The 20,351-nt window shown below is 44.4% G+C and overlaps 1 protein-coding gene across 3 annotated transcripts in view; it reads right to left on the reverse strand.

Annotated features, from left to right (window-relative positions):
* The window catches only part of WDR19 (WD repeat domain 19), a 410,737-nt gene that overhangs the window by 170,941 nt on the left and 219,445 nt on the right, over nt 1-20,351 (reverse strand). For all 3 annotated transcript variants that reach the window (XM_029589326.1, XM_029589343.1, XM_029589335.1), the window contains exons 18-21: nt 14,283-14,442; nt 13,972-14,082; nt 12,129-12,238; nt 1,209-1,266 (exon numbers count right to left, since the gene is read on the reverse strand). In XM_029589326.1, the coding sequence (XP_029445186.1) occupies nt 1,209-1,266; nt 12,129-12,238; nt 13,972-14,082; nt 14,283-14,442 (439 nt within the window). The remainder of the gene's footprint in view (nt 1-1,208; nt 1,267-12,128; nt 12,239-13,971; nt 14,083-14,282; nt 14,443-20,351) is intronic.

Consider the following 20,351-nt stretch of genomic DNA (forward strand, 5'->3'; position numbering starts at 1 on the left):
TTTGGTCTCTTTGTTGAATATAAGGATACTAAATTCTGTAACGGTTATAAAAAGATAATGGCAGCAGATAAGGACAGTAGTGCCCATTTGATCTACTCAATTTACTTCCTGATGCAATGCCACAGACCTCAGTTAATCTCTGGCTTTCCTTATACTTCTTTACAACTAGAGACTCTGATTATCCCAAGCTTTTTTGAATTTTGATATATTTTCCCCTCTACCAGCTCCATGTTCCCTGTATCTACCTCCCTTTCCATGAAGAAATATTTTCTGATGTTACTCCTGAGTCTACTCCTGAAAATCTCATATCATGACCTCTTATTATGAAAGTTCCTTTCTACTGAGATAGGTGTGCTTATTGTGCATTGTTTACATCTTAAAGGCATCTGAATGTCTTTCTTTTCCTTCCTTGTCAGTATATATATTTAGGTCCTTAGGTCTCATCTCACAGGACTTTAGGTATAAAGCCTGCATCTTTTTCGAAGCCTTTTCAGAAGCGCCTCTTCTCTATCTATGCCCTTTTAGAAGTCTGACCTCCAGAACTGGTCTCACTAGCAAACTGTACAGAAGCATCATCACCTTTTTTGTACTTGTTCCTCTCCCTCTGCACCCTAGAATTCCTCTAGCTCTGGCCACCACCTTATTGCACTGTTTTGATATCCCGAGTTATCAGATATGATCAGACTAAAGTCTTTCCTGCTTGGTGAATATCAATATCTCACTTTTCATCATATACTACTTCATTGGTTTTTTATATCAAAGACATTACTCTGCATGCTTTTGCATAGAAACTTAGCTGCTACTCCTCAAGTTTTCTTAGATCACTCCTCAATCTGTCTGTTCTCTTAGACACAATCTTCCTTTAGTAAAACCATGCAACATCAGATCCTGGAACCCATAGGATTCAAGATATTTTACTATTTTATTTATTTATCCTTCAGTAATCTCCATTAATTTTCTAACCACTAAGATCAGACTAACCAGTCTTTAGTTTCCAACATTCCCTGCATTATTACTTTTATGACGAGGGACAATATCTACCCTTTTTTAGTCAGTAGGAACCATTCCCACCTCCCAAGAATGACTGAATAGATCCAGTAGATTTGACAAAATATCTGAGCTCCCTTAACATCCTATGATGTACCCCATCTGAATCCACAGCATGTAAACATGTCTTCAAAAATAAAAAACTATTTTAATCATACTACCTTGTTATCTCCTGTGATTCCTTTTTCATAATGAGCCAACGCATTTACATAATCACCCCTACCACAAGAAAGAAAAATAATTAGAATGGATCTAAATAAAAATGTACATTACTTGACTGGAGAGGATATATATATATTTATTCTTAGGCAACAAGCAAAAAAGTGTTCAGCATTGGAAGCGGCTGCTTCTTATCTATTAATGACCCAAAGGGAATAGATTAAGCAGTTGGTTTGCAAAGTCCAGGAAAAAATATTTAACCTATTTATGAACCTGATACAGCAAGAAAAACACATTCTATACCCCACATTATGGATGCTGTTATCATGATTTGCCTAGGTCTATGTAGCCTTCCAGAAGTTCAAATAGAGCAAATTACCTAAAGAGAATCTTGTAGAACAGTTAATTAGAAAGGGGAAGGAAAAGAAAGGCATGGAAAGCACAAAATAATTTTGCATACCACACTATGGTGTCAGTGCCAAAAGTCTGAGGATCAAATTAACTTTGCGTTGAAATGTTAGTTACTATCTGACACGCTATAGAATAAAGAAACAGCAGCTTTTATGGACAAAACATTTTCACAATCAAAGGACATTTATTAAGAATTGGCATCTCCTGAAGATAACTTGTCTTTTTCTCAGTTTCGGGCCGATGCAGTCAAGTGCCCTCAGGCTGAGCGCAATGTTTATTTATTTATTTAAAAGCTCTTCTATACCGTCGTTAAGTTAGATAACCATCACAACGGTTTACAGCAAGGCACGATAATGCATAAAGTAAGTGGTATAGATTACAGTTAGTCATGTGCCATCATAGTGCGGTAACAATTCACTTCAATAAACTATGTGTGTACATTATGTTTGTCTGTAGGGAGCATGTTAGATGGAAAGAATTTAACCTTAATGTGCATTTGTAGGTTACAAATAACAATTTCTAGTTTGGTGCATCCTAATCAATCAACTGTTTTTTTCCTTCTCTTTATCTTTATAAAAAGCTTGTTTAAATAGCCAGGTTTTCAGATTGGATTTGAATATTTTGAAGTTTCTCTGCAGCCTTATTTCGAGTGGCATGGTGTTCCATAGCACAGGGCCAGCCAGTGATAATGCTCTCTCCCTAACTTGCGTGAGGCGTGCTGTTTTGACAGAGGGAACAGTTAGTAGAGCCTTATTAGCAGATCTTAGGTTTCTTTGTGGGACATATAGGCGCAGAGCAGTGTTAAGCCAGTCAGCTTTTTCATCATGGATTAGTTTATGAATTATGCATAAAGCCTTATATTGAATCATTTGTTCAATTGGGAGCCAGTGTAGATCGGCAAGCGTTCCTGTAATGTGATCATTCTTTTTTTTGCCGGTCAAAATTCTAGCGGCTGAATTTTGTAATATTTGTAGTGGCCGAATTGTGGATTGTGGTAGTCCTAAAAGTAGGGAGTTGCAGTCTTATGTTATGACACTCATCGGTCTGAGATATGCTCTGGTCCAGGTCCATATGTTGCACGGTATGGTCTTGCTGTCCCTCCAGCAGTGTATCTCTGCCTTTTTTCTGTCTCTTGAGCTTCTCCTTCCTTCCATAAGTCGGAAGATGTCGATGTATTTTCTCTTTTTAATCCTTTTTCGCAGCTTCCTCGGCACGCTTAACCATAGAGGGGCTATGCTGTTCATCGGCGTCGAGGTTGCTGCCGCCTCTCCATGTGCCAACTGTGCCCGGGTTAAGCTGTCCTTGTCTGCACTATCAGAGTCCAAAGATAAGCTACTGTCACTGGAACTTGAACTATACCTTCTCCTCCGCTTTCCGCCTTTCTTTTTTGACGCATGCGCTACAGCCGTGTCGGCGAGGGGCTGTGGAATTGAAACATTAGGCTCGGATAACTCACCCAGCTGTTGTTGCTCGAGCCCAGCTTCTGCTGCGACTGCATCCCCTGCACGTACCTCCGGTAGTATCATGCCCTCTCCGTTACTATCGGTCGTTGCATTGGTTGTCTCGCTGCATTGGGTCTCACCTTCGGACTGAATATTAGCCGCAGTGTTACTACTATTTCTTCTTCTTGGCGTGCGTCCAGCACGCCCGCTGCACCCTGCTGCCGGTGAATTCTCATCGTCTCCCCCTTTGGCCTCTTGGTTATTCCGCATTCCCTGCTTTCCCGGCCAATATCCCCACGGATATACTGGGTATGGCATCCCTCCAGCGTAGGCGTTTGTGACCATTGCAGGAATGTGTTAGGTCCTGGGCTGCAACTGCCATCGGTGCTGGCTGGCGGCATCCAAGGTCCGCAGGCCCAAGGTGGAGGGAACCCTAGTAAATAAGGGAAACCCATAATCGGTGTCTGGTCCCCCGTGCCTGGGTTCACGCCTGCAGTGTTATTCTTGTGGTTCACTGCCGTCGTAGGCCGCCCCGTTTCGTTGTGGGACCCGTGTCCTCAGCGCGCCACGATCAACGTTCCGCCAATTCGTATGCTCGGCACTGCGTTGGGGGGGGGGGGTCCCTTCCACGACTTCTTCCCTCCGCCGTCCTCATCCACCTTCGGCTCTGCGTGCCCTGAGTAGAGGCGCCTCTCTGCCCCACGTAGCGGGTTCTTTCTGCCGTCACCCAGTGCAAAAATGAACTGAACGCCTCAAAATAGGCGCAGGATACGGAGCATCTCATGAGCATGCACTTCTCCACGGATATACTGGGTATGGCATCCCTCCAGCATAGGCGTTTGTGACCATTGCAGGAATGTATTAGGTCCTGGACTGCTACTGCCGTCGGTGCTGGCTGGCGGCATCCAAGGTCCGCAGGCCCAAGGTGGAGGGAACCCATGTAAATAAGGGAAACCCATAATCGGTCTCTGGTCCCCCGTGCCTGGGTTCGCGCCTGCAGTGTTATTCTTGCGGTTCACTGCCGTCGTACGCCACCCCGTTTCGTTGTGGGACCCGTGTCCTCAGCGTGCCACGATCAACGTTCGCCAATTCGTATGCTCGGTACCGCGTTGAGGGGGGTCACTTCCACGACCTCTTCCCTCTGCCGTCCTCATTCCCCTTCGGCTCTGCGTGCCCTGAGTAGAGGAGCCTCTCTGCCCCACGTAGCGGGTTCTTTCTGCCGTCACCCAGTGCAAAAATGAACTGAACGCCTCAAAATAGGCGCAGGATATGGAGCATCCCATGAGCATGCACTTGGGGGCCCGGTCTTTCCCCAGCGCCGAGATGGATGCCCTCGCTGTCTTGGATGGCGACTGATGATGTACTAAGGGCTCACATTCTCTGGCAACAAATTCCAGAGTTTAATTGTGCGTTGAGTAAAAAAGAACTTTCTCCGATTAGTTTTAAATGTGCCCCATGCTAACTTCATGGAGTGCCCCCTAGTCTTTCTACTATCTGAAAGAGTAAATAACCGATTCACATCTACCCGTTCTAGACCTCTCATGATTTTAAACACCTCTATCATATCCCCCCTCAGTCGTCTCTTCTCCAAGCTGAAGTATCCTAACCTCTTTAGTCTTTCCTCATAGGGGAGTTGTTCCATTCTCCTTATCATTTTGGTAGCCCTTCTCTGTACCTTCTCCATCGCAATTATATCTTTTTTGAGATGCGGCGACCAGAATTGTACACAGTATTCAAGGTGCGGTCTCACCATGGAGCAATACAGAGGCATTATGACATTTTCCGTTTTATTCACAATTCCTTTTCTATGGGAAGCCAGTGTAAATGTTGTAGAACTGGAGTAATATGCTCTCTGAGTGGTATATTATACAGTAATCGAGCCGTAGAGTTTTGAACTAATCGTAGTGGATGTGTAGTAGATTTAGGTAGACCAAGATATAATGCGTTACAATAGTCCAGGCTTGTTAAAATAAGAGATTGTGTCACTGAACGAAAGTCTGAAGGTAACAAAAGTGGTTTCATTTTCTTAATATGTGAAGCTTATAGAATGATTTCTTTACTACAGCTGATATATTGTTTGTCATAGATAATCTAGCGTCAATGATAGTGCCCAAATTTTTTGCTTTGTGTTTTATTTCAATGTCTTGACCATCAAAAGTAAATGTTGTCGGTGGCTGAAATTTTGAATCTGGCACTACTGATAAAAATAACAATTCAGTTTTTGCTGTGCTTAACTTTAATCTATTGTGTGTCAGCCAAGTTTTTATTGCAGTTAAATATAAATGAAGCAAGGAAAAGGTTTTTTTTTCCAGCTGTTAGTAAATGGAACAATAATCTCGAGTAGATCTCGAGTTTAGGGCTTATAGGACAAGGTAAGGGGTCTGAGTCAAAGGAAAATTTCGTTTTCTTTACCTTTCCTGCTAATTTTCGTTCCTGTAGTACCACTGATCAGTCCAGGACAGCTGGGTTTTGCCTCCCCTCCAGCAGATGGAGACAGAAAAAGACTTCGCGGACTCTGTCCTATACCCCTGAGGTGCCACTTAGTGTGTGTCAGTATTATATTGTACCCAAGCAGACATTAGATAAAACATAACGACAACCATAACACCATTTCCCCCTGAAGAGCAGAGGAAATGAAAACACCTGAAACTTCATGAATGAACAAAATCATGCCCAAATCCTTTCCCTAAAAAGAGGGGCAGGCAGTAAAACTTGCAGAAAAATTGATCAGCTACCGGCCGACTGGAGTCTCCATTTCCCCCCCCGGATGGGTGTCTGGACTGAACCGTGTTACTATAGGAACAAAAATTAGCAGGTAAGAACCAATTTTCCTTTCCCTGTACGTACCCGGATCAGTCCAGACAGCTGGGATGTACCAAAGCTTTCCTAACCAGGGTGGGACTGAGAGAGTCCCACTCGGAGTACACTGGCTCCAAAAGAACCGGGCTCTGGGGCCAGGACATTTATTTATTTATTTATTTAGAATTTTTATATACCGACATTCTCGATACAAATATCAAATCAGGTCGGTTTCCATAGAACAAAACTGTTGCAGTTAAGGCGTTACATTAAACAGAGTTTCTGAACATAAGAACATAAATATTAAATATTAAATAGACAACAATAACTTGTCAAATAACGTGAATATGTAGGGAATAGCTAAAAAGAGGGTAGGCTAAATTGGGATATACAGGTAACAGAGAACAGTGTTGATGGGCATAAACATGAGTAATGCATGAGCTAAAGAACTAATGCATCAACAAAGGAGTCTTTCAAAACAAGTGGGCTGTCCAAATAAGGCGTAATCGGGCCTTGAAGGGATATGGGCGGTCATCTAGTCGATAATGTCTGGCAAAGGTATGCGGAGACTTCCAGGTAGCTACCCTGAAAATTTCCTGTGACAACACCTGCTGACATTCAGCCCAAGAAGCCGCCTGTGACCAAGTAGAGTGAGCCTTAAGACCAGACGGAATTGGGCGACCCTAAACCATGTAAGCTGACACTATAGCCTCCTTCAGCCAGCGTGCGATGGTGGCCCTGGAAGCCTTCTGCCCTTTACTGGGTCCACTCCACAGCACGAAAAGATGATCCGAGAGCCGGAAACTGTTGGTCACCTCCAAGTAATGCAACAACACTCTCTTCACGTCCAATCTTCACATCCAACTTCCGCAAATCCTTAGACTCTCCATAAGAAGAATTTAAACCTGAGAAGGAAGGGAGTTCCACGGACTGGTTCAAATGAAAAGAGGATACGACCTTCGGAAGAAAGGAGGGAACTGTTCTCAGGGAGACTCCTGCCTCAGAAATCCTCAAGAAAGGTTCCTTGCAGGACAAGGCCTGTAGTTCGGACACCCGCCTCGCGGATGAAATAGCCACCAGAAAAACTGTCTTCAAGGTCAGATCCTTCAGGGTCACTCACTTCAAAGGCTCATAAGGGGCATTACAAAGTGCCCTCAGCACCAAATTCAACTTCCACGAGGGTCAAGGGCTCTTAACCGGAGGATGTAGATGCTTAGCTCCTCTTAAAAAAAACGTGCCATGTCTGGATGAGAGGCTAAAGCAACCCCTTGAACCTTTCCTCGATAACAGCCAAGGGCCGCCACCTGCACCCACAGAGAATTGAAGGCTAATCCTTTGGCTAAGCCTGCCTGTAAGAAATCCAGGACCTCCGGAATTGACACCCTGGATGGCTGTACGTGGTGGTCTATGCACCAGGACTCAAACACTCCCCAAACTCTACCATACGCCATAGAGGTAGAAGTTTTATGGGAACGTAAGAGCGTGGTCACCACCGCATTCGAGTAAACCTTACTCCTCAACCTACGCCTCTCATAAGCCATGCCGCTAGACAAAAGCGATCTGCCTCTGCGAAATAAACGGGGCCCTGATGCAATAGAGTTGGAGATGGACGAAACCTCAGAGGACTATCTACCACCAGATTCAAGAGGTCTGCAAACCACGGACACCTCAGCCACTCCAGAGCCACTAGAATCACCCTGCCAGCTTGCCTCTCGATTCGGCGTAGTACTTTTCCGACCAACGGCCATGGCGGAAACACATAGAATGTCCTTTGGCCAGGGGAGAACCATCGTGTCTACCCCTTCTGCCCCCGGTTCCCGTCGCCTGCTGAAGAACCGGGGAGCCTTGGCATTGTTGTACATTGCCATGAGATCCATGGCCGGTCTGGACCACCGGTCGCACAGGAGATGAAAGGTGTCAGAGAGTTCCCACTCCCCCAGATCCAACTGGTAACGACTGAGAAAATCCGCTTGGACGTTGGCCACTCCGGCTATGTGAAACGCCGCTATCCAGTAAAGATGCTGCTCCGTCCAGTGGAACAAGATCTGAGCCTCCAATGCCACAGGACAGCTCCTGGTTCCGCCCTGACGATTGATATAGGCCAGCATTGTCACATTGTCGGAGAGCACCCTCACCGACCTGCCCTCGACTATCGGAAGGAGAGCTTGGAGCGCCAACCGAACTGCCTTGGTTTCCAAGTGATTGATCAATCAGGAGGCCTCCGTCCTGGTCCATTGGCCCTGGACCACCGTATCTCAACAAACCACTCCCCACCCGGAGAGACTGGCATCTGTGGTCACTACGACCCAACAGGGAATCTCCAAATCCACCCTCTGGCGCAAATTGTTCCGCGAAAGCCACCACAGCAGGCTGGAACGCGCCACCTCAGTCAGGGACAGCACAAGATGGAAACACTGCGAAAGAGGATTCCATTGGGAGAGCAAGGCTGATTGTAGAGGCCTCATATGCACAAAGGCCCATTGAACGAGATCTATTGTAGAAGCCATTGAACCCAGGACCTGCAAGTAATTCCAGACCCTGGGTCGACAAAGAGAGCACAAGGACTCCACCTGTGACATGAGCTTGGAAATTCTCTCTTCGTTCAGAAAAACTTTTCCCAAGACCATGTCGAAGCAAGCCCCCAGAAACTCCAAAGTCTGGTAGGGAATCAGATGACTCTTCTCGGGGTTAACCACCCATCCCAACTGGTCCAACATCCAGAGCACCTGCACCACCACGGCTTTGCATAGGCTTTCTGACTTTGCTCGAATCAGCCAATCGTCCAGGTAGGGATGTACCAGTATCTCTTCCCGTCGTAAGGTGGCCGCGACCACAACCATCACTTGGTGAAGACCCTGGGCGCTGTCACCAGCCCGAAAGGGAGGGTGCAGAATTGATAATGGAGTCCGAGGATCGCAAACCGCAGATATTTCTGATGGTCCGCGTGTAGCGGTTTGTGCAGGTACACTTCTGTCAGGTCCAGCGACGCCAAGAACTCTCCCCTGTGGACCAACGTTATGATGGAGCGAAGAGTTTCCATTCGGAACTGGGGAATCTTCAGGGTGCGATTCAACCTCTTCAGATCGAGGATGGGATGGAAGGTACCCTCCTTCTTTGGTACCACGAAGTAGATGGAGTAGTGCCCACGCCTTAGCTGTCCTTCAGGCACTGGAAATATGGCACCTAGATCTTGCAGGCGTTGCAGAGTATCTCACACCGCCCTGCGCTTTAGGCAGTACGTGCAAGGGGACACTATGTAATGCTCCTTGATCGGCCGAGCAAAATCTAATGCGTAGCTATGTTCTATGATGCTTAGGACCCATTGGTCAGAGGTCAATGTGGCCCACGCCTCCTGGAAAAGGGACAACCTTCCTCCAATCCTTGGAATGGAAGGCTGGACCGGCCTCACTTCATTGCGCGGTCTTGGAGCCCCCATGGGACTGTGGTGCACCGTCCCTGGCAGGTCGGCGGCCTTGAAAGGTCTGGTTCCAAGAAGCTTGATGGCCGGTGCCCTGGCAAAAAGATGACCCAGTGGACCATGAGGAGCGGAAACGATTCCCCTGAATCTTGCCCTCTGAGGAAAAGAACCTCTGGATCGAGGCCTATCTTCGGGCAACCTGTGGACCTTATTCTCTCCCAGAAACTTGATCATGTCCTCCAGCTGTTGCCCAAAAAGGAGCTTCCCCTTGAATGGTAAAGAACTCAGCTGCGCTTTAGAGGAAGCATCCGCAGATCAGTTCCTGAGCCAGAGGAGCTTACGGGTGGACACTGCAGAGACCATTGTCCTGCCCGATGTTCTCAGAAGATCATACAGGGCATCAGCGCTGTACGCCACTGCCACTTCTAGATGGCTAGCCCGCAGCGCTGCCGCACCAGAAAGGGAAGCCTCTTCCTGCCAATCCTGAATCCAGTGGAGGCAAGCCCTCTACGCAAAACTGCTGCACATAGCCGCCCTGACTCCCAGGGCCGAAACCTCGAAAATCTTCTTTAGTTCAAGCTCCAGTTTACGATCCTGCAAGTCCTTCAACGCAGTGCCCCCCCGTGACAGGAATGGTGGTCCATTTAGTGCCCGCAGCATCCACCTTGGGAATCCTGAGGAGATCCAAGGCATCCTTCGGAAGGGGTACAATTTGTCCATAGCTCGTTCCACCTTCAAGCCAAGATCTGGATTGTCCCACTCTTTAAACAAGAGATCCATTACAGACATATGAAAAGGAAAGGATCGAGCCAGACCCCGGATGCCCACCATAACCGGATCCACAGTCCCGAACCTGGAATCCTCGGGCAGGACTTCAATAGCGAGCTCCTCCAGAATGACCGGTATCAGCAAACCCAGCTCATCCCTCCGGAACAGCCGCACCACCTTTGGATCATCGCCCTCCACCGCCGGGACACCACCCGGTTTGGCTGGCTGTGGGTTCTGATCCGGATCTTCATCCTGCCCCTCCCCCGCGGCCGATGGAGGCGACTGATCCTCATCTGACGTGTCCATTTATGAAGACTCCGCCGGCCGGGACAGAGACCGGAGAGGGCGCTTCTCCTTGGGACCATCACTGCCCCCTGACCTGGAGCGTTTTTGCGAAGTGGATCCTCTCCCCGCTCCCATGGATGCAGGGGACGTCTGGGGCACCTTGGAGCGAGATTTAAAACACTTATCCGTCCTGCGTGCCCTGAATAACTTGTGCAGTATCCTGACAAATTTGGAGGAGAACGAAGAAGACGACCCATCCCAATCATGTTCCCGCTCCTCCTCCGAGAAATCATCCCGGGTATCCGGAACTGTGCCCCCCAGGGGCAGCCAGCCTCGGGGAAAGCGGTGGAGGAGAGGACCCCTCTCCCAACACCTCCAGCTCTGCTCTCTTGATCCCTCATAGTTTTTAATAAGGCCTCCGATCCTGCACTAAGGAGAAAAGGATCCGCGTCCTGTCGCTTCCGATCAGGCCTCCCAGGCTCCCGACGTGGCCTGGCCTTGTCTTTATCAGCCTTGGTCTGATTCCCCTGCGATGGACCTTCTCTGCCTGACAAACAGGCTGTGCAAACCCCAGCATGGGAAATCCGCACGCGCGCACTGCCACAGGCCGAGCAGGCCGCACCACGAGGCATATCCCTGGTCTCGATTTTGGCTCACCCCGAAAAAAGAACCGCGACAGCCGGACATATTTCCCGGTCAAAAAACGGGCCGGGAAAGCAGCGAAAATCAACGAAAACGCAGAAAAACGGAGCGGACGCACGGCCGGAGAGCCCCAAACACCAAACACACAATTTAATTTTTTTTTATTTTTACCTGGCTGAAGACAGGCTGGCTGAGGGTGAGAGAGCCGGGACCCCTGGTATCACCTCTTTACCGCGGCAGTTTCAGGGTTCCCAACCCTCTGCTCTCCAGCCTCGAATACCAGGCGGGAGGACCTGCCAACCACCTGGGAGGCTACTCGCAACTGTCCATTCACTGTTCTAACAAATCTTTTTTTTTTTTAAATTTAAAGGGACCTTTCAACTAAACTTCCCTTGTAAAATCAAGTGCTAAGAAACTAAAGTTAGACCAAATCTAACCCTAAACTCAGCACCTCTATCAGACACTAGGTTTTGCACCTCCGCCATCTGCTGGAGACAGAAAATTACTGACAGACACTAGGTAGCACCTCAGGAGTATAGGACAGAGTCTGCTAAGTCTTTTTCTGTCTCCATCTGCTGGAGGGGAGGCAAAACCCAGCTGTCCTGGACTGATCCGGGTACGAACAGGGGATTGTGCAGGATGAAAAACCAGAGGGGTCTGGAAGACCACAATATAAACTAGGCAAACTGGTAGACTAATTGAAAAAACTGGGTTGTCCCTCGCATGAGCAAGTTTTAAAATAAATCTACATACATACTTAAAAGCCAATAAAGTCCTGTGAAAGACACACGCGCTAGCTGTGCTTCGGTAACCTCTTAAAATTAGAAGCATTCTTACATGCGGTAGGTATATTTTAAAACGTACACACATGATTTAAAATTCCAGATTATCTTTGCTTGCGTGCCAATACGCACGTGTATGAGTGCACACTTGTTTGTTTTTAAATTAGCCTGTATGTTTCCAATCCAGTTTATTGCTTGAACTGGACAGGAATTTGATCAAATCACAATGACGATTATCTCTATTCTTACAAAAAGTATTGTGGGATCTTTTATGTTCACAACATAGACAAGACCTTGGTTTAGAAAAGGTAAGCTGAAATTTTCTGCAATCTAGATATTGATGCTAGTTAAAATATTTTGATGAATAAAACATACGTGAATTCGAGCTGCATGGCGTACTCCTTTGATATAAAACAGATCTGGTCAGGGGCCAGGCGTTTGGCTAGTTGCAGTGCACTATCCCAGTGCTGCAGATCTCTTCTCATCTGGAATGCATAAGAAGAGTCTGCAACCTAGATTTATATCAGCTGCTTAAATATTCAAATAAGATAAAGTTACATACCAAAATACCCTATACCAGTAATAAACAAAAATACGTTATAAGCTGTCTATTACTGAACGATAACCTGCAAAGGGGGACTGCTCACAAAGGCTGAGATGGCAGATTTGTTCACAAATTTAGCATGAATAAAATTTAATTTTTAGGTCTTTAAAAATTAGGTACCTGGCATGCCTTTGCATTAATTCCAAAGACAGCACAAGCCCAAAATGTTAGAAATACATTAAAACTAAATAAAGAGAAGGTAACTTTCAGCAGCACATGTATACCTAAAGCCTGTGTGTACAAGGGACCTGAAGATTCAAAGAGGATTTATATGCACAAGTCTTCTTTGAAAATTACCAGGTTGTGCCAGTACGCATATACACACAAGCTTAGGAAGTTACACCTGCTCCCAAACATGTGTAATTTTCTCTGTGTACATTTATCCACATGCTTTTGAAAATTGAAAGTATGTGCATAAATGCTTTCCCTGACCCAGCTCTACACCCCCCTAGAATATCTACCGCGATTGCAGGAAAAAGCATGCACATTCTTTTCCCTGCACAACCTCCATGATAATTTTCAAAAGCCAATTTACACATATAAACTGAGGTTTATGTGCATACATCTTTTTGAAAATTACCCTTAAGAGGGCCATTTTTAAAGCCCTTTCCATGGATAAAACAGTGCTTTACTTGCAGAACTGGTCTTTTAAGAAAACTGTCCAGTTCACATGTGGGTATAAGTGCATTAAGTCTACAAAGTGCACGCTTTTACCTGAAGTAGGGAGAAGCATTCCTGGGGGGTGGGGTTAGGTTTGCACTTACAGATTTTTCTCAGAAAGACTACCCACACAAATCACCAGTAGTAAAAGTATGTGGGTAGTTTTTCTAGGCTAATTTGTTCGGACTTTCCTTTTGAAAATCATCATAAAGTCCATAGTTGAAAAGAACCTGCAGATTTTGTATTAATGCAAGCAGTCTTACAATTTGCCCCCTAAATATATGTTAGCACATAATATATTTTTTCTGCTACCTGCAACTTGATTAATAGTTGCATCACGTGGGTACATAGATCCAGTCATTTAATACAACCAAAATATGTCCAAAATATAGCATTTGATTCACAAAGATAAAACACTATGGGGCAGATTTTAAACGGTATGCACGCGTCGCGCACAAATGTACGCCCAATTTTATAACATGCGTGCGCTTCCACACGCATGTTATAAAATCAGGGGTCGGCGCACGCAAGGGGGTGCACACTAGTGCACCTTGCATGCACTGAGCCCTCGGGAAGACCAGCTGGCTTTCCCTGTTCCCTCCGAGGCCGCTCTGAAACTGGAGTGGCCTCGGAGGGAACTTTCCTTTCCAACCCCACCTTCCCCTCCCTTCCCCTACCTATCCCGCCCCCCAGCCCGTAACTTGCCAACTGCCGGTGCACGTTCCCCCGGCTCAGCGGCCTTGCAGAGGCCTCTGGCTACGCCACGCCCCCAGACCGCCCATTTTTTTAAGCCCCGGGAATTACACGCATCCCGGGGCTTTAATATGTGCCGCCGAGCCTTTTGAAAATAGGCCCGGCACGCGTAACCCTCCTGGATTTACATGCGTAACCCTTTGAAAATCTGCCCCGATATTTAGTAAATCAGTCAAGATTTCAAATAGTCCACACAAGTACCTCAAGTGCAGCAACAGGACATGTGGAGGCTAGATACAAATCCTGGGCCAGATTGAAGTCATTAGTAAACATTGCAAGGTGCCCTGCTATAAGATTTTGGTCTTCTATTCCCTGCAAATAAATACAAAGATCATTGGACAAATTACATCTTAGTATAGATGCTGTATTTATACTTTCAAAAACCTGGAAAATTTACATTTCAACACTTAAGAAAATGATAGGGTCCTAACATTTGCTGGGAACCTGCACAATGCTAAAACCTCAGTTGAGATTTTTTAAAAGTAAAGAATACAGTTTGGCAGGTCTTCTACCTTGATCTGTTCCAGTGACATCACCATCCCAACATTTCCAATGCTGCGGTATACACGCACTGCAAACTCCACCTCCATATGATGCAAGCAGGCTCTGGCCAGTTCATTCCAAGCTGATGGATCATTTAAAATTTTGCATACATTCCAAGCTTCGGAAAACCTAAATGGGTTAAAACACAAACAACACACATGGCAGTGTGGCTTCATTTCTCTTCTACAAAGAAGTCATTTTACTAGTTAGCTAGCTTATTCAGATGATCAACAGGCCTGGGTTTTGACAATTGTTTTCTTTTTTTGATCTTATTACTAGATCTTTTTCCTAATATATTTTCCTAATATATTTTATTTCTTATATTTTTACACCTTTTATTATGACAAGGCTCTCTGTTTTAAAACTCTCTCCCGTACTTCATTCTTCACCCATTTGTGTTAAGCTCATTCTTTACATACATCGGTGTGACGCCTGCATGAGGTCTGATAAGGATCACTACAGCAGTGCCACAATTCAGATTCTCAGTACTGGAAGTGACCAAAAATTACATTTTCAAAAGCTTTAAACACTAATATCTTCACACAAAAGAAATAAACATTAAGCAAGAAAAAGAAGAATTTTAATTGCTTTTAACTATTACTCTATTATCTTAAAAAGCATGATGCTGGAGTATTAAAACAATAGGATCTTGCATACTTGCCTTCAGTTTTTGCTTAACAACTCCTAATACTTAGATTCTGTTAGAAAACCTGGCCGCGATTCGCCGCGGCCAGGCTTCTCTACCTGCTTCGGTGGACCTGGAATACCTAGTTTTGTAGTCGGGGGTCCACCGCATTGTTCTCCGGGGGCTGCAGGCCGGTTGCACGGCTCAAATCGCCATTTTGGCAACGTTGGTGCACGCCTCCCGAGACGCGCGTGCATGTGAGCCAGTGACGTCATTTGACGTCTTAAAGGGGTGGAAGCAGGAGGGAAAGGCTCGAGACAAAGAACTGTCAGCTGAAGCACAAGCTATTTAAAGTTAAACGGTACTACGGTCTGTGTCTTGGCAACGGTTTAAGTGGCGTGAAGGCAGCCAGTTTTCTTATCTCCAGCCTGATCCAGTTTGCCTTGTCCCAGTGTTGATTAGTTTTTGTTCCAGCTTGCTCCAGTTTGTCTTGTTTCAGCTTCGTCCAGATCCAGCTTCAGCTTGTTCCGGCTTTGTCCAGATCCAGCTTCAGCTTGTCCCGGCTTCGTCCTGATCCAGCACTTTTCACGATTCAACTACCTTTCGCAGACAATCCCAACTTCCAAAGACCGAATTCCAGAGGAAAGTGGACTGGTAGGAACTAATATTTTGTTGGGTTTTCTTGCTTACACCGCCTTCCGCTGACAATTTCTCAGAGGCTCCACCTTTGAGACTAACTTCATAATGTCATGGAGAAAGGGTCCACGATCTCAACAGATTCTTGCTTCTATTAAAAAAGCCAATATGATGGCGTATTTATTTTTCTCTTTTGGATAAAAGCACCAAGCAAACAATTAAAATCAGATATAAGCAGACTTAGTTGATCCATATTCAATATGGGGAGATCCAAATTTTCATCTGGATGAAACACTGATATATTTGTCATCTTCTCATTTGATAGAATGACTCAGTCTAAATAGCCAATCAAAACAGTGCTTTACAAAACCATAAGAATGAGCAACATCACATACAGTAAATGCACATTCCAACGTGTAAGCATTAGTGCTTGAAAGGCGGAATATGGTGAAATTAGCTTTTACTTGATAAGTTCCTTTCTGAGAGCCCAGTCAGACCATCAGATGAATGGGTAATGATTACTAGCCAGCAGATGGTGACAGAGATCAACAGCTTTGCGGATATCACGCCTTGTAGGCATCTGTGCTGTCCTCAGCCAGCCAGTATTACCTGTAACAAACTAATTGTGGACTACCTGAATTCATACTAATCAGAATTATCTTTCTTTTTTTGTCATTTTAAAATACTAACAGACTTCCAGTACAACAAGGAAGCAGAAAGATAGAAAGTTTCACAAACAGATAATCAATCACCTGCCTAGAAGCAGAAAATTTCACAGCTCTTCACGATCATATCAGATTGAGATTGTAGACACACACAAGTGGCTGTACAGGGAGGATCTTGGACTAGTCTGAATAGACAAGGAAAGGAAATTATTAGGTAAGAACTAATTTCACCTTTCTCTTCATCCAATCAGAGCAGTTCAGATGAATGGAATGTACCCAAGTTATCCTGAATAGAGCAAGAAACTGCCAAACTCAGTCTCAACACCTCAGAGGCGAAAGAAGTCTTGTTTCTGAGACTAACATTTAAGTAGATAATGCTTAGAAAAGGAATGAAAGTAAGACCAAGTAGCCACCTGCAATATCCAACGGCGATACTAAACTCATGTCAGCCCAAGAAATAGCTTGAGCTCTTGTGGAATGAGCTCTCACCTGCTTAGGTATAGAATTACCTGAATTCGCATAGGCCACTGTAATGACTTCCTTAATCCAACAATCTATTGTAGCCTTAGTTGCTGCTCACCTTTCTACACTCTACTATATAAGATGATCAGACTTTCTGAATGCATTAGTGACCTTGAGATATCTCAAAAGAACTATCTTTACATCTAAGGTGTGAAGCAGATTATACTTTGCCAAATCAGCACATTGTTGAATGCGGTCAAACAAACTGACTGATTCAAATGGAAGGCAGTAACCACCTTCAGCATGAAGGAAGGAACCATGCATACCTTGACCATATCTTTTGTGATCAATAAAAATGTTTCGCTGCAAGAAAATGCCTGTAACTCCAAAATCGTTTGGGCTGATAGCCACCAGAAAAACAGCTTTCAAAGTAAGCAGCTTTAGAGAAATGCTTTTAAGAGGTTCAAACTGAGATTCTGCTAAAAAGGTCAACACCAAATTCAGGTCCTAAGATGGAACAGAAGACCTCAGTGGAGGTTGAATATGCTTAACACCCCTCAAAAAAAGAGATGAATCTGGCTACAAAGACAAGGGTCTACACAATATATGTCCCTGCAACATGAAAGAGTTGCAACCTGCACCTTCAAGGAAGTAAGAGCTATGCCCTTGGAAAGACCGTTCCAAAATCAGCAGCAATGAAGCTTTATCAGAAGTACACTGCATCTCAATGCACTAATCTTCAAAATCTCTCCAAATTCACACATAAGCCAATGTTGTGGAAAATTTTCTGGCCTTTGGAAGAGCAGCCACTATTGCCTGAGAATATCATTGTTTAACTAATTGTGTTCTCTAAAGGACCAATAGATAATATGTAAACAACAAAACCTGTGTATATTGTGTTTATCTAATTTTTATTTTAACAATTTTATCAAAACAACACATAAAAGATGTCTCTAAATAGCATTATAACAATAATAAATATAATCATATATATCTCATTCACTCTCCATTCATACTCAATACAAATACATATTGCACAACGTATTTCACATATTTCATATTACAGACAATACATTAAAATACCGTTAATTGATCATTCCCCCAAATACTTTTATTTTAATTTTGTATTTCCTCTTGTGTATCCACGGTGGTTTAATCCTTTATCGTATCTTCAAAAACGTCCTTCAATGTTTCTTTTAATATATTCCTCTTCCCAAGAGACTCCTGTTTCACCAATTGGTTTCATCAGGGGATGTAACAATCAATTCATACCGAATCACTACTGATGTTTCATGGGATCACTCATTTCAAATATTCACTTCTATAAAAATTATTATACCAAAAATATAAGGGATTAAATAGAAATCCACAAAGTTCCTTCATGATATTAGCACAAAGAGTTATCAATAATCTATTATTTCTCATATATATATATATATATATATATATTCATTCTATCTGATCACACAAACAATCATTAGCACCGGACAACCACCAAACTTACCTGAACATAAGCTTTTACCAGCTTACCGCCAATTACCATCGACATTTAATCAGGAATTTTCACAGCACCAAAACTACAAAAAGAAGAACATACTCACAAATAGACCAATCACATCAACCGCACATGTATCTACGATACCTTATTACTAATACCCCCACTTACCCAATATTTTTCTCAGCCTTTATTTAACATTTCCACGGCGAACAATAACCTCCAAGGATTTTTAACAGCTTCTTTCCAAGTAACTATCAAAATAAGCAAAAGAGCCAAGTTTTATCGAAAATCCCACCAGATAAATACCACTGCTCTTATCCCTTCAATGAATAAAATTCAATACAAACTACAATCCATAGAATATTAGCACACTTACCCAGTTCTCATCAACATTATTCAAATAGACCAAAAACGCCGTGGCTGCGCATACAACACCAAACCCGCCCTATATATACCATCATTTAAACGACATACAAAATGTCAATGGACCTTTAAAGACCTAATGCTCAAGCAACGTCAGAAAGCGTCAAAGGACCTTTAAAAATGATGTCACGCAATCCAATAACCAAACTCAGATATAAGCACTCCACTCAATATCCATATTGAATCCTCTTGGTTCAACCGTATCCCAATGAAAATATCCCAATGAAAATTATATGAAAATATAATATGAAATATGTGAAATACATTGTGCAATATGTTTTTGTATTGAGTATGAATGGCGAGTGAATGAGATATATGATTATATTTATTATTGTTATGATCCTATTTAGAGACATCTTTTATGTCTTGTTTTGATAAAATTGTTAAAATAAAAATTAGAGAGGGGGTCACGTGATGCGGTGACGCCGGGTAGTCGCTTGCTGCTTCAGCTCCGTGCCTCGCCCTCCTGATATCAGCTCAAATCGCCTCCATCCGTTTTTACCTACGCATAATTCTACTCCAGGTACTTACCCTTCATGTCGATAGACAATTTTATGTTAAAAAGTGCGACCAGTATGCCTATTCGAGGCGGAAAAAAGGAAAAAGAGAAATTGGCTCCCGCTGGCCCTAAAATGGCCGACGGCCTCGTGCGGCCGTCTACACCGGCGTCCCCGAGTACAGCCCTGCAACAAGCAGATCTCATTTCAAGCGTTACCAATGCCGTTGTTGCTGCGCTAGATGGGAGGTTTACTGACCTATCGACTGAATTTAAGGAGCTAAAAGCTTCCTTTGTCGAGCTCGGGCCGCGAGTAGCAGCTGTGGAAGAACGCATCTCGTCTCTTGAAGATGAGCGACAAGCGGACCACACAACACTTCAGAAACTAGAACGAACAGTGGCGTCTCAAGCGGAAAAAATTGACGATTTAGAGAATCGGGCGCGGCGCAACAACATACGATTTGCCGGACTACCGGAGTCCATAGGGGACACTAACCTCGAATCAGAGCTAGAAAATTGGCTTCCTGTTGCTTTAGGCATTGAAACTCTGCCTCACCCTTTTCAAATTGAACGAGCCCATCGCATTGGAAGACGACGAGAAGGAGATCAACGTCCAAGGCTTGTAATTGCAAAATTGCTTAATTGGGCACAAAAGCAGAGAATTATGCAGGCCTATCGAGCATGCTCCTCCTTAAAATATAAGGACTGCGAAGTGCGTCTCTTTCAGGATTTTTCGGCCTCTCTGGCGCAGAAAAGGAAACAATTCAGCCCTTTGTGCACAGATCTCTACAACAAGAATATTCGATTTCAAATGGTTTATCCTGCTGTCCTTAAATTTAAACATGGAGGCAAGGATCATATCTTCACGGAGGTTGCGGCTGCAAAACTCTACATAGCCACTATTTCAGACTAAGGACTCTCCCCTGAAAGGTTGGTAACCTGTTATGCATACTGGAGGATTTTGATTTGGAAATATGGATTTTTGCCAAGGTCTTCTTACGAGGAGGGAAGCTTTTGGAGGCCAGGGCTTTTTCTTTTTTGCCTGACTTTCTTACATTGACGCATGGGAGTCCACGTTTTTTTTTGTTTTTTTTGCTGTTGTATTTGCTTATGTATTTGCTCCGCCTATGTCTCGACGAATATGCTTTGATAATTCTGGAGCCTAGATTTCACACTGGAGCAAGGGACGCAATGCATAACGCTGATCGACGTTATCACTTAATACATGGGACC

Source organism: Rhinatrema bivittatum, chromosome 1 (assembly GCF_901001135.1).
Source record: "Rhinatrema bivittatum chromosome 1, aRhiBiv1.1, whole genome shotgun sequence".
NCBI lineage: Eukaryota > Metazoa > Chordata > Amphibia > Gymnophiona > Rhinatrematidae > Rhinatrema > Rhinatrema bivittatum.